We start from the raw sequence: 15,415 nt of genomic DNA on the forward strand, positions 1-15,415 counted from the left end.
AATTCATGGAAGCATAAAAGGGCAGACATGTACCCTAACCAGAGTGCCGGTACAGCATGGTTTTGCCCGAGTACCTTGCTACCTGCTCATCCTGGTTTTCTACTATTTACAGGCCTGGTTCTTAGCTTTTATGGTACAGGGAATGTAATCATCCATAGTTTCAGGCTCACTTCATTGAAGTTTAAAGATAGGAGAGGAAAGAAAGAGCTTATCTCACTTTGCTAAGTTTCTAAAATCCCAGGCAAAGGTTCAGACCATCTCAGGTTGAACCACGTGCCCACTCTTGGGAAAATCACTTGGACAAAGGGAGGGAGTCTATAGTTGTCCAGGTCTGGGGGGCCAGGTGTGGTACCCCTTAAGAACCACCTAACCCAGGAAATTGTAGGAAATTCCTCTAGAAAAGATTACTTGTTACACAAAAACAAAAGATGTACACAACACAAAAATACAGAATTTCAGCACAGACAGGAACTTTGGGGTGCATCCATTCCATCCCCTCTTTTACAGATGAAGAAACCACACAGAGTGGGGGAGGTACACACAGAGTGTTGCAGGGTTCAGAGAAGCAAGAAAACACATATGCTTGGGAAGATCAGGGAGGGCTTGAAAAAGGTGGGGATTTGATCTGGGACTTGACAGACAGCTGGTGTAATGTGCTGGTCTTTTACTGATTTCAGAATTATTTCCTTTCTGCTCATGGTCTGCTTATGACTTCCTTGGCTTTCTGAGTCCTTATTCACCTGGCCTTGATTTTTCTTTCAAGTATCCTTCCCTTGGTTCTGGCACCCTGGTTCTTGGTCTGATCTGGCTGGCTATTTGGACTTGGACCCCCTTTCTTTGTCCAACAAGGTGTGATAGCTGTCAAAGCCCCAAGTTTCAGCCTGTGGGATTAGGTGACACCCCAGAGGTCTTCTGTGTATTCAGAGAAGACCAAGGCTCACAAACACAAATGCCTTCAGATGTTAGGCAGGTACTAAATGAGTGAAGAAGAGACTGTTACTTAAATTCTTACTTAAAAAAAAAAAAAAAAGCAACAAAAACAATAATAAAACCTCTGTGCTACCCAAATAAAACCATCTGTGGGCCACTTTCTGCTCTAGCTCGCAAAGGTTTATGGCCCCTGGGATGGAGAACACCTCTGAAACTGCCATGGCAGGTTCAGGAAAACCCAACAAATCCTTAAATATCAAATTGTCTGGGGCCCAGGAGTTCCATGGGAAAGAATTTGGACTCTGTCCACAGCTGGGGTTCAGATATTTACAGACCTGTTTTATGAACTGGTATTCAGTGAAAACCAGATAGCCGACAGGGGTGAGAGAAAATTATCAGAAAGGAGGAGAGGGTCTGACAAGAATTACAACTGACCCCTTCCTACCCTAGTCTGGTGGTAGTTCTTCTATGCCCCTGGATTCTGCTGAGCAGTAAAAGCTGAAGAGCTGTGTCATTAGCATCCCAGGCCTCTCTGCTGGGGGTGGGGGGATGATGCCCATTCCACAGGCTAGCTCCGATCGTCCTCTGACTCCCATCATACCAGACTACTAAGAGAGCCGTTGTGAACCTCCAGTCCAATTTCTCCAAACTCCGCCCCTTCTTTCCCAGCCTGCGTAAACCCCACCTCCCTCACCAAGCGGTCCTCAGCCATCCGGTTTGGGGACTTCACCTTTTGATACTTCCGCCCAGTAGCACCTGTTTCGGAGTTGATTACACACTGCCAGGTTGTTTTGACATGGATGTAAACAAAAGCACTGTTAATTCTGTGGGACCGCCTCCTCCGCAGCGGAGAGCCTGGAACTCGTGCGTACGCCCCGAGTAAAATGAATGAATGGATAAATGACTCAGGTCGCAGACTACACGCAAGGAGAGGAAGCCCCTTAGCCCTCGGCACCTACCCCTCGTCTCCCCTTCCCGCCCGTTTCTGGACGACTCGCCCTCGCACGACCTCGCTGGCCCCAAGAAGTGAATTCTAGTCAAGCGCGCAGAAGCCGAGTAACGACAGCAGCCTGAAGACGATCCGGCCTCCTATAGGCCAGGACGACGCAAAGGGTGGGCTCTTCTTGCAGTAGCGGGTCGCGTATTGGTCAAGGCCCGAACCCAGGGCCAGGATTGGCTGCGCTCTTCCAAAAGCGCCCTCCGCGGGGCTGGCTGGCCCAGAGAGGGGCCGCAGGAGGCGGGGGCGTGAAGGGCGTGGCCAACGCTTGGTACCGCCCCACGCGTTCCTGGCTCGGGCGAGAGGGATTCGGTTGCCGCTTGGGATCCCCAGCCTCAGGGCCTCCGCATGGGGTTGCTGGGGCCGCAGGCTCCACCGCCACCGGCCAGTCGCTGCGTGCGAAACGTCCGAGATGTGGTAGGTAGTGGCTAACGTGGGGACGCTGTTGTCCGAAGAACTCGCGGCTCTGGGGGCGGAGGCCCTGTCAGCCCCCGCCCGCGCGGCCAGCCCTTTCTGCCCTGATCCCTCCGGGTCTGCGAGGTTCTGGTCGTGCGGGACGCCGGACCTCGCCTCCACCGCCGGACCTCGCCTCCACCGCCGGAAAGGCCACACCAGCTTCCTGGGGTGGGGGCGCCTCGTGCCTGCGCCTCCATTTTGCAGTGGAAAGGCGTGTGCGGGTCCGAGCCTAGGGTAGGAGGCCGGGCTTGAAAATGCCCGTCTGCGGGGAGGGCCTCGCCAGGGAGCGTGCGGTCCAAATATCCGCGCGTCCGAACAGCTGCACGGTTTGTCGGCCTGGACCGCGGGAGCGAAATCGGTTTCCCTCATGGCCTGTTCCCAGGCGTGCCCTGTTTACTGTGCGCCCTTGCTGGGCCTTAGAGATCCCCGAGAGTAAGGAGAGTGCGCTGCTCCCGGATCAGAGCCAGCACAGTTTTATTTCCACTGAAAGATATAGATGAATGATGCCTTCTTACTACTTCTAAATGCAGCAGTCCCTCAGATGCGGAGGGAAAAAAGCAACATCTCTTACTTTTTTTGCCAAAAGGGTTACCCTTTCCAACTGTTAGGACCAGAACAATTTTCAACAGCATGTAGGCGCGCGTCCAAAACCTATTCCAGACCTTTTATATTTATTAGGTTGGGTTTGGTGTATTGTTTGTAATAAAAATGAGCGGAAACCTGCCAGTGCTAGGGCCGGTTGGACCTCATTGGGAATTCGTGGGGGGGGGGGCTGTTGGGGGGAGTGTCACGTAAATACCGTTAAGAGTTATCTAAGGTATGAAGGATGTTGTTGAAAATGCAGGACAGAGTGTGTTGATCACTTTTGTAGGACTTGGTTGAAAGAAGTAGAAGGCACCACTTCTCAACTTTGTACCCTCCATGCCATTCGCACCAACTGGATCAATTCTGGTCTACTCAGTACTGAGAAGAGAGGAAGAACTCAATTTCATCTCTGTGGGAAAGTGTTCTTCTTCCCCTCCCCCATTTGAACTACCTTCTAGCCTCCTCTGTTTTTACACATAGCTGTTATATTGTGGTTTCTCCAGCTCCTGACAAAATACTTGGAACGTAGAAGGCCCTCAGTCATTGAAGGAAGTCAAAAGAAAACAAAAAGCAATATAGCCAAAAGTTGACAAAACAAAAACTTTCATTCTTTTTTACTTGTTGGGCCAGCTAGTCTTACAGGTTCTGGAGGCAGTTGAGCTCAGGGTAAGACATCAGATTTTAACTCTGCCAGGTTACTAACTTTGGACAAGTTAGGACCTACTTCATGGCATTGTTCTGAGAATGAAATACTGATATAAAGTGCTTAGTATAATTCCTGGCCTCAAGAAAATATTCTGTTAACATGTTAATAGTTGTCAGGATAAAAATAAACAAATACTTGGACAGTATGGTACTTGACCCTTCAGGGTTGCTCTGCCTTTTGGTCCTTAGCTGTTTCTTGATTTAAAGAAAAATACAACAGTCCCTTAAGCTTTTTCTAATTCTCCCCCACAGTAAAGATATTTCATATAATACCTGCTTATGCAGTATGCCTACAAAAAGGGCCTGGAGGCAATGTCTTGTGACCTGTAACTTCAGGAGGGGGCACCATCAGCAGCATCAGCCCAAGGCTGATTCCTGTGATGTGGAGTTCAGACATACCTCCATCCTCCACCCTTTTTGCCAGTTCCTGACACCAACTGTCCCTCCCACTGCACTCTCTGCTCCTCTGGGGGGTTCAATAATTCATTGCAATGACCAGAACTCACAGACAATACTCATGATTATGAGGTTTATTAGGGAAGTAGCAGATTACAATTCAGGATACAGTTCTTCAATCAGGACAGCTTCTTCTCAGCTGTGCCATACACACCTTTCTATTTGGCCTTGGCCTCTGCCCTGCTCCGGCCAGTGTTGCAAAGCTCTTTCATAGGAGCCCAAAGAGGTATCCCACTCTGCCAGCAAGCCTCTTGCTCAAAGGCATGAAGCTTTCTCATTCTGTGGATTGGGAATCCTGCCACTCTGTCTTGTGCTGGTCTCTTGGTTCTGCTGCCATCTCTCTGTCTTTCTGCTATCTCAGCACAGGGATCTTTGGTGCAAGGACACGCCCTGCACCTGGCTGTTCTTGATGGCAGTGAGATCCCTCCCTCTCTGCCTCTGGAATGATTATTTTTTTCCAAATTGTGCTTTGAATGCAAATTTACAAAGCACATTTGTTTTACATTCAACAGTTTATGCGTATATGATTTCATGGCCAGATTACCATCCCCAACAATAAAAAAAACTCTCCTCCCAGTGATTGCCCCCTCTCTGTACTCTTCTTATTCATTCTTGGCTATCCAGCTTTCCCTCTGTGTGAATGCTGCCCCTCTGGTGTCTCATGGCTGATTGATCTAATGGGTACATCTCCCTAGAGTAGGCGGGTGCATCACCCTTGAGTAGGTATTCTGCATGTAGGTCTTTCTGTTGGGTTGAGAGCCAGTCCATGGAAGTGAGTCCATTTCTAGACCTGAAGGGTAACCAGAGCCATAGCCTTGAAGTTTTCTACCAGTCTCTTTTCAACCAGTAATTCTGGTCATTTTTGTGTTTTTGAAATTTGTTCCACAGTTTTCCTCCCACTTTATCCAGGATCTCTAGTTTTGATCCCTTTCTGAACGGTTGGCACTGGTAGCTAGGCACCATCTAATTCTTCTGGTCGCATGGCTCATTTTAAGCCTATCAAGATGGCAAAACTGACCATTCCCCACATTAGCATTCTATACACCTTATTTTCACGGTCCTATCCCCACAAAGGTGTCATATATATCTTATTTACATTATTAGCAAGCTACCCAATCCCCTTGGTGGACCACAAGTATCTCACATTTGCATAGTCTCACCAAGTCATCTGGTGGGAATCACAAAGACCATGGCTAGAAGAGCCATACTAAGTAATTCACTGCACCACAGTGTCTCACTGTCCTCTAGAGATTCAGTGCCAAATAACAATTTGGCCAAGTAATACAGCAGTATTTGATACATTCTTAATGTAGTTTATTACTCAAAATGGTTATATAAGCACAGAGGAGTAAAACAGATGGGGCCTTTTGTGGCCAACAAAAATCTTTAAGATGGTTGGTTCAACCCAAGAGGCAGAGTTTGTGAGTTGGGTTTGGGGTAGTTTGTCTCCTTATAACTTCATTCTGCTTTCATGAAGAAACTGTCTCCTGTCTTTACAGTTGCTCACAAAACATTGTGAATAGTAGAAGTCTTTCCGTCTACTTTAAACCAGATTGCCAGATGTGGAAGTGGCAACACAACCCCTGAGGGATATTACCTCACTTCCAGGTTTTCCTGGTGAGCATCATTTTAAGTTAGTACCACTTCCTGGCCAGAGGAAACAGACTACTAGATTGTACACTTCCTCCTCCATGGTGTGTCAGTTTCTCTTAAATTATTTGCTAAGACCGTTACCTTTTCCCTTCTAATTGGTAGTTGTCACAGGCAGAAGTCTGGCCTCTGACTCTGCTTTTAGTGCAGCCACAGTGAATCCTAGGAGCTCTGGTGGCATAAGTGCCTAAGGCACTTGACTGCTAACCAGAAGGCTGGCCATTCAAACCCACCAGCCACTCCTTGGAAGAAAGGTTGGGCAATCTACTTCCGTAGTACTGCCTCGGAAACCCAAGGAGGGGTCGCTGTGAGTCAGGTCTGACTCCTTGGCACATAACAACAACAGTGAATCCTTGACTCTCTTCTAGAGAATACTCTTCTTTCTGGAAACTCTGTTTCAGCTGTGATATTCTACAGTCTATTAATTGGCAGTTAAAAACCTACCACAAGCCTTAAAACCCTGAGGTGTGTGCTTTTTCTGGTGTCCTGTTGCAAAGGCCTTGAGGCCAAGGACCATAAATTTCTGTCTTATGTATGCCTGGCATATTATAGGCACTTAATGAATGGTCCCAGAGTCAGTTTTACAGTTACTTTTTTCAGGGTGCTGAAACAGGCTTACTTACTTACCTGGTGCTTCTCAGAAATCACTGTGCTTAACAATTACCTGGGGATCTTGTTAAAATGCAGATACTGATTCAGAGGTTGTGGGGTGGGACCTGAGAGTCCCACTAGCTCTGAGGTGCATTAGATGTTGCTGCTTGCGGAACACACTTTGAGTAACAAGATACTAGTAAGTTCATTTGTCTTTTAGTTACACTGATAAAAACAAGTCTTGTTTTCTTATGATATTAGAATGACATCTTGGATTTAGAAGCTATTTTTCTACTTGTATTTATTCTCTCCTTAACAATTTCTCTGTCTTGTTCCAAAAAATGATATGAGGAATCTGTCCAAGAACCGTACAATGTAATAAGAATTTAAGGAAGAGTAATTGAGTCAGAAGGAACTCTGGTGGTGTAGTGGTTAAAAGCATTTGGCTCCTAACAAAAAGTGCAGCAGTTTGAATCCACCGGCAGCTCTGTGGGTAAAAGATGAGGTGGTCTGCTTCCATAAAGATTTACAGACTTGGGAACCGTAAAGGCCAGTTCTGCTCTGTCCTATTAGGGTCGCTGTGAGTCAGAACCAACTTGATGGCAATGAGTTTAGTTTTGGTTTGGAATTGAGGCAGATAGGGTGAGATAAAGTAAGAGGAAGTAAAAGGTAAGATTAATACAAAAGATGTGGCTCTCTGTCCTTTACATTTTGCTAGGGTGAGACTGCAGATTTGTCCTAGTGATTACTAGCAGTGAAAGCAAAGAGGAAAATTTGATCATTTTTGACAGTGTCTGTAATGTAAAAACAAACTAGATACTCAGTAGAAGTAGCTGTTTCCTATTTCTGAGACCACACAGTTCTTTCCCATGAGTTCCCCAAAGAGGACACTGGTACAGTAAATGGCATTCTTAATAGTATCCCTTAAGAAAATTGATTTGAGATTCTTATAAACCCTCATACATGTAGCCTGAAGGCCTCACAGAACAGTCAGTACAGTAAAAGCTCTTGCCTGTGGAGCTGCAACCATGTGGTGCAGGTACAGCTTTATCTGATAGGAACAATTTTTGTTTGTTATGGGAAGTGGATTTTCTGCTTTGCTCTTTGATGAGAGTAGAGGGTGCAGTTGATTGACATGTTCAGCCCTCAGCATCCTCGTACTTTGAGCTTTGATGGACCAGGATGATGTGACTGCTGAGAAGCTAGAGGAAGGGCAGATGAGGTGACTTGGAGCAGTAGTCCTAGGAGCTCAGCTAAGCTTCATGAAGATGTGGCAGTGTTTTCTCTTTAAAGGTCATCTGAAGACCTTTCATGAGTTACAAGACTGGCCTTGCTGTGAGGCTGTCTGGTGGTCTTGTCAGTCAGCCCACAGTGAGCAAGGGAGCAAGAGGGAAGGGCACAGGCAGCTAAGCAGGCTGGCCCACACCCTCCTCATGACAGTGATAAAGAGGGGGTTGCTGATGCCCGAGGATCCTGGGAATACATCAGCCCTAGCCTGGGGACATGGTCTACCCTCTCCTTGTGGTAGCTTTGAGCCTATTCTTCATATTCACTGTACTCTGATTTTACCTGCAAAGGAGTGGGGCAGAGCTTTCAGGACAACCTGTCCCACCAGGGAAAGAGCAGGTGGAGCAATGGTTAATCTTTGCTTTTGGCCTTCTGGTTTCCAGCCATAGGCACAGCTTTCTTGACACCCTCCCCACTCTGAGGCAGGCCAGGCCTCTTGTGACTGCCCCCTTTGTTGACTTCCCCCACATATGTCTTTGCCCCCTTTCATGGTTCCTCCCACACCTTTAACCTCCTTTCTCCCATAAACTCGTTCCCCCAGAAGCCTTCCAACAACCTGACAGTGCTGGGTTTTACCCAGGGCTTCAAGCCAGTTCATTCCAGCTCGACCCCCTTTTGAGAATTTGCCCCTCTCTCCCAGTAGGAGTGGGGGGGGTGTTAAACTAGAATGAACCAGTTCAAAGCCCTGGTTTTATCACCCCACACTGTGCCCCTTGTGGGCAATTTCATATTCTTAGAGAAAGAGCAGCATTGAGAGCCTCTTCATCTGGTTGTCTGGCTAGGTTTTGCCTCTGTGTTCATGACATTATTGCTTGTACTTGTGGCCTTCTGTTAAAACAACAAGGGTTTGGCTCCTGTGCTTGTAGAGCTGGATCTGTCAAGCAACACCTGGCCCATGGTGATACACTGTGATAAGTGTTCAGAGATAGAGGCAGGCCCTCCCAGAACAGAGGTTCTTGGGAAAAGTTGGTGAAAATTAAATTGTTTCAAAGGGGCTCCTGTTATAAAGAATCCTGGGGAAAGTCCTTTTTTGTTTTATTTTTTTCATTTGAGAATTTCTCCCTTGGTGCTTATTTGCACATTAGAATGATTTTTAGTTAAGAGAGGAACATCAAACCCCTACCCCTTTCCTCCTTTCTCCATCCTGACCAGAGTGAGTAGGAGCAGTCTTGGCAGCTGTGACAGGATTGTTCGATGGTGGTGCAGCAGATCCCAGGAAAGGTCACATGGGACAGAGTTAGAGTTACCACATACGTGATGTGTGATCATATTTTTACTGTAGGGCAAGAGTAAGCCAAGCCTACATCACTCCTAATTATATCTAGTAGATCATACGGCTTCTGCAGGTCCTGGGAACTAATGATGTTGTTGTTGTTAGGTGTCATCACGTCAGTTCCAACTCATGACCCTGTGTACAACAGAACGAAATACTGCCCAGTCCTGTACCATCCTCACAATCATTGTTGTGTTTGAGCCCACTGATGCAGCTGCTGTGTCAGTCCATCCCATTGAGCGTCTTACTTCTTGTTACTGACTCTTTACCAAGCAAGATGTCCTCCTCCAGGGACTGGTCTCTGTCATGTCCCAAGTATGTGAGCTGGAAGTCTCCCCATCCTCACTTCCAAGGAGCATTGTGTCTGTACCTTTTCCAAGACCAAATTTGTTCAGTTTGGCAGTCTGTGGATATTCAGTATTCTTAAGCATGATTCAAATGCATCAATTCTTTGGTCTTCTTTATTCTTTGTTCAGCTTTCACACGCTTCTTGGGTCAGTTGCACTTTAGTCCTCAAAGTGATTTCTTTGCTTTTTAACATGTAAAAGAGGTCTTTTGCAGCAGATTTGGCCAGTGCAATATGTCATTTCATTTCTTGACTGCTGCTTCCATGGGCATTGATTGGGATCCAAGTAAAATGAAATCCTTGACAACTTTAGTCTTTTCTCCGTTTACCATGACTTTGCTTATTGGTCTAGTTGTGAGGATTTTTGTTTTCTTTATGGTGAGTTGTAATCCATACTGAAAGCTGCAGTCTTTGAATTAATGTGGGATATGATGAAACTACTGTGGCTCATGTCTTAGTTTATGCAGGACATTGCAGTTCTGGTACAGACCTCTCAGGCAGGCAGGGTTGAGTTCATTATTCATCATCGTCTGTGCTTGGATGCCTCTTGTCATTCAGTGCAACCTCCTGGCAGAGGCCCCTGCCTTAACATAGAGCTCCTGGCATCCAGGAACAGTATAACTTTGTGATGTGATAGCAGGGAGGCCCACCTGGGGTAATAGGTTGTTTAGAGCTAATGATTTGGGAGACAGTGTTGGTTCAGCCTAACAAGTCATTTTCTTCTGTCTTAGCAGTACAGGGGTTTGCTTTGGAAAGGAGTAAGCTGTGTCTCACTGGAAGGGTCCAAGAAGAGCTCCCTACCCCCAAGGGGTTAGAAGGAGTAATGTGGAAAACCTAGAGTTTATGGAAATGAGGACCTTCATGAAATATTACAGATGACTTCTTAGCAAAATGCAGATGGGGCCAAGCCCTAGGAATTCAAACAATGTACATTTACCTCAGGCTGGCCCATGTTTTCTTCAGCATTATCGATGTTGTTGTAGAAATGGTTTGCCTGCAATAGTCATCTACTTCAAGTTTTCCCTAATTATTTTTATCCCAGTTGATCTGTCCCTTTCTTTGCATTCTGCATCATTTTATATGTAATTTGGGATGAATTATCATGAACTTGTTTGTAATTCTTTCCTTTCACATATGTCTTACTTCTCATCCTAAATAATAAACTTTTATAGAACAGAGGGGAAAACATGATTTGTTAGATAAATAAGTAAGATTATCTATAGGGTCTGCTTATCTAGACTCAGAAAATAATAAACCTGTTTTCTGTCTTTCCAGAAATACCATATCCACAGAAATCATTAATGGTGCATTTTGGACCTCCTTACCTGATCCTTGAAGCAGGTCGTGGGCTGTGGCAACAGTGCTGCCCTAGTTCAGGTTTGTATTTAAACTTCTAAGTCACTTAGAAGGGTCTCCTGACTAGCTTATAATTAATTCCAGCTGACTACCCCCTGTCCTAGGATAAAATAAGAGATACCTTATTTTTGAATAATAAAGTCCAGATAAGACAAATCAAAAATACATTATCAAAACAAAGATAACAGGCAGACATTTATTTGTCCCCTCTCTTGGCCTGGCATCAGCTTATTCTAGCCCTCTGTCTCAAGACCACACCCTCTAATCAGTGGGGGGAGAAAGGCATTAGCCGCCACGGCCCTACTCTGGTCATTGAGAACTTTCAGGAATGGAGCACAAAGGAGAAATTGGGAGCTCCAGGTTTAGCCTTCACCTTCATTTATCCAGCTCCTGGGCCCAATTTATTCCCATAGTTGTGAAAACATAGCTCACCTTTAAACAGCTTCATGTGCAGTTTCTTAATGGACCACAGGGGGAGACTGTGGTGCCATGAAAATCTCTGTCTCAGTGGGACTTCCTCACTTGTCTTGGTCCACCTGTGTCTCTTCCCCTCTTTTCCTTTGTGCACTTCCTGCTCTTGTAATTTAGTTCTAAAGAGCCTGGGTTCTGGAGGCAGACAGTCCTAGATTTTAATCTCTCTGAGCCTTGATTGCACCATCTGTAAAATGAGAATAAGAGTGACTGCCTTCTGTGGGAATTTGGCACTCTGTGCTGGGGGTATAAATTGATACCACTCAGTAAAGGACTACTTGGCAACATACATCAAAATTACATGTGCTTCAACAGTTCTGCGTCTGAGTTTTTATGATGTAGCTATTGTAGCACACCTGCAAATGGTATTTATGAGGTGGTTATTTGCAAATGTTTGTAAGAGCAAAAAATTGGAAATAACCAACTCTCCCTTAATAAGAGTCTGGTGAAATAAGCTACAGTGCATCCTTACAGTGGAAGACAGTATTAGACAATATTAAAAAAGAAAGGACGCTCTCTGGGTCTTGCTGAGGAACAATCTCCAAGATTATTTGTTAAGGAAAAAAAAGACAAGGTTGTGAAGAGTCTGTCTTACACAGTTTTCTCCCTTTGTTTAAAAGAGTAGAGGAGGGATGAAAATGTGTATTTGTGTTTGTATGAGAAGACAGGAGGCAAACACAAAAACTAGTTAGACAGTTTACCTGTTTTTATGGGAGTTGTGTTGTTACGTGCCGTCAAGTCGGACCTGACTCATAGCGACCCCTCCTTGGGTTTCCAAGGTGCTATCACTACGGAAGTAGATTGCCCAACCTTCCTTCCGAGGAGTGGCTTGTGGGTTTGAACTGCCAGCCTTAAGGTTAGCAGTCAAGTGCCTTAGGTACTATGCTACCAGAGCTCCTTTTGTAGGAGTAGCTAGTAATAAATATTTTGCTTGATTTATATGAAAAGTTGACTGTTCTTTCTCCTTTTGTTCAGCTCCTTCCTTGTCAGATGACCTGTTACACTGGTTCTGCCTCATGCACGCACGCATGTGCACACATACACGTGCACACACACATGCCATGCCCTAGACACCGTCAACAAATGTTCTGCATGCCTTGACTCATTCTCACGGAGGGATGGGGGGGACAAAGATGGGGAGGAATAGTTATATCTTCAGTGAATTATCTGAACCATATGACAATATTACCTATTCCAAAAAAAAGGTTTTTTTCTGACTAGTTTCTGCCATATTTGGTGGTCTGAGAAGTAAGCAAGAGTCCATGCGAAATGCCTGGCTTCTCTAGGGTCCCCTCTGAATGAATGTGGACCTCGTATATCCAGATAGGCAGGGCAAGGCAGCTCCCTCCTGTGTGCCAGTCTGGAACAGTCTCAGAGGACAAGCTGTGCCCACACAGGCTATCGTTCCCAGCATGTGAGCTGAGCAGAAAGAGCCTGTACCCACAGCCACCTCTGCCTCCTTATGCCTGCCTGCAACCACCAGCACCTCCTCTCTATATCTCGGAGGCAACAAGGCTGTTTCTGTCCAGGTTTTAGCTTTGAGGTTGGCCAAATTGCACACCAAGCAGCTATGACCATCCTGAAGGAGGGCTCACAATTCCCTTACCAACTCCTCTAAACTCTCCCAGAATTGGTCTTTCTCCCATTAGCTTTTTGACCCACCAGCCACAACCCCCAGTGCTCCCAGGCAGCAGCACTTGCTGTTGTACTTAACTGTGGGTGGGCTTTTTTTGTTGTCTCTGGAACTCTTCATATCTGTGTGGTTGCGTTTTTGGGAGTCTTGCTTCTTCTCTCCCTGAGTCCTTATACTGTGATCCCTCACCTGCCTGCCAGCTGCCTGGCTCCTCCTCTTCCTCTCTGTCACATGCACATACACTGCATGAACATTCTCACTATTCCCCTCCTATATGTCCATGGCCCTGCACCATGCCCCAGTTAAGCATAGCCCAAGCTGGTTTGAGGAGAGTTGCTGATCTCTCCTTCTCTCTGGTCACTGGCCCTCCTTGGAAGGAGATGCCCCACCTATTTCTGGGGTGTGGCTTTTGTGCTTGGAGAGTGCCTTGCCTCCCTTGGCACCCACAGCCAGGCATCAGGGGGAGCATCCTTGCAGGGCTTAGCTGAGGCCTGGTCATGCCCTGACTTGCTTTTCTCTAGAGCAAAGCACTCAGAGCCAGGCCTGAGCCCCCTGCCAATGGGGAGATTGCAACAACAGAATCAGGGCACGGCAGGGAACAGGAGGGCCCAGGCCAGGGCATCTTATCCAGTGGGGTTGGGCTGAAGGGTTGGGGCAAAATGTGACCATAGGCAGAGCCCGTACTTTGACTCTGACTTGGACCTGCATTGACCCTCCTGGATACTTGTTGCTGGGAACGGTACCACCACTATAAAACCAGAGAACTAAATAATGTGCTTCTCTGTCACCTGTGAAGCATCTGAGGCCGGGGAGAAGCAGGACCTCAGTCCTCCTCTGAAGAAGCCACAGTTTACTTCCTCCCTCCCTCCCTCTCTCCCTTAAAGAGTATTTTCTTTAATTATTAAAAAGTAGTTTCCTGGACACAGATGCAGAAAATTTATATCCTCTTCCTTTCTCTCTTTTGTAGGGAGCTGAAGCCTTCAGGGGCTCTGACCTAGGGATAGTTAAATGGCCCTGAGTGAAGAAAAGGCAGAGGTGGACGCATCCTTGGACACAAAGGCCCAGCCCTATGGGAAGTGGAGCTGCAGGGAACAGGAAGTGGACACTTTGGGGCCAGTGAGCGGGGAGCAGCCTCCATGTCTGGAAGTGGAGGGAGGGCCCGCTTCCCCTGTGTGGGGGGCAGAGGGACTGCTGGCTCCTGCCTGCTGGTCTGGGACCGACCCTGGTGGCCCCTCAGGAGCCCTCCAGCTGCAGGCCAGCAGTACCAGCAGAGAGTCAGTAGCTGGTGCATCTAAGCCTGCTCTCAGCTGCCTGCCTCCTCCTGCCAGCATGAGGACTGGAGACCTTCTGCACTCTGTGGGAAGCCAGGTAGGTACTAAGGCAAAAGCTTCTGTAGATTGACCCAGTGTTGTCCTTTGGGAGTATGCTCCCCATTTTCTCACCATTTTACATGCTTTCCTAGCCACTATGCAAAGTGGCACCAGGGGAGCCTGGGTATCCTGATTTCTGTTTTACAGGTACAGCTGGAAAGCTGGTCTTGGGCCAGTAGGAGGCTCTGTCCATAGCAACTCCTGTTCCTCAGGAGTGGACTCGTGGGTGACATTTTGAGGACTGGGGATGCCATGACCCAGGAGTTCTGACTTGGTGAGCTAGGCTTAGAGACTGGGGGATGTGTATGACATGGGGGGACGGCTCCTGAGGACTCAGCGACTATATCACTGAGAACCCAGGAAGTGTGTTAGAGCCTCAGGGACCCTGTAGTAAGCACCACCACCCCTGGACAAGGAGAATTTCTTAGGCCACCATGACTGCAAAAGCTGCCCTTTAAAAAGTGGGTGTCAGTTGGGGCAGGGGGTTCTTCTAGGCTCTGTGGCCTCAGGCAAGTTACTGAACCTTTCTGGCCCTCGGTATGATTGGGAGGGTGACCTGAATGATCTGCCCCTCCCATCCCTGACATCCTGTTATGTCCTGTTACCAAGGCCTTTCCTGGGAATGGCTTTGATCTTCTTGGTGTCATTGTAGCCTTGGCTGCTGCAAGCTTCCCCAGCAGAACCCCATTGTGTGAGAAGGCTCTGAGCATGATTGGGAGAGAACAGAGGCTGGGCCCCTCCTGCCTGGCAGCAAAGGGTGATGGGAGGCTCCCAGCACCTGAGAGTTAGAGATTCAGTGAGGCAGGAAACAAATAAGCAAACACAGAAATGGGCTTAGTTTCTTGAGTATGAGACTGGTGCTTATTATAAAGCCTGTTCATTGAGCTTTTACTGTGTGCTTCTCACACACAATTATATGTAATCCTCGTGTTCTGCTGCAGTGGTACTATTATCGCCATTGTTCAGGTGAGGGGAGTCAGCTGTAAAGTCATACATCTGGAAAGTGGCAGAGTAAGGGTTTGATGTCACATTTATCTGGTTCCAAAGCCATGCCCTTAAGCACTCTGCTGCCCTGTCTTCCTCAGGAGTGAGTTCCCCATTGGGCAGATTATAAATTCAAAGTGTGTTCTTTGCCATGAGACCAAAGAACTGGATGGTGCCCCGCTACCATGACTGAGCGTTTTAAGACTCTGTAGAAGGAAGATGGCGAACTAGGCAGAAAGACTGCACAGACCCTCTTCAACAAAGAAAAGGAAAACCAATTAACACAGACACAGAAGATAATCTTGGACCCCTGAGCCTTGAAGGG

General features: G+C 47.0%; 1 protein-coding gene across 1 annotated transcript in view; it reads left to right on the plus strand.

Moving 5' to 3' along the window:
* Positions 1–13,744: 13,744 nt before the first annotated feature.
* CEP68 (centrosomal protein 68) overlaps positions 13,745–15,415 on the plus strand; it is a 19,367-nt gene continuing 17,696 nt past the window's right edge. The window contains exon 1 of the mRNA XM_007940135.1: positions 13,745–14,104. Within this exon, the coding sequence (XP_007938326.1) occupies positions 13,745–14,104 (360 nt within the window). The remainder of the gene's footprint in view (positions 14,105–15,415) is intronic.

The sequence above is a fragment of the Orycteropus afer genome, unplaced genomic scaffold (assembly GCF_000298275.1).
Source record: "Orycteropus afer afer isolate SDZICR_OR568_19922 unplaced genomic scaffold, OryAfe1.0 scaffold00065, whole genome shotgun sequence".
NCBI lineage: Eukaryota > Metazoa > Chordata > Mammalia > Tubulidentata > Orycteropodidae > Orycteropus > Orycteropus afer.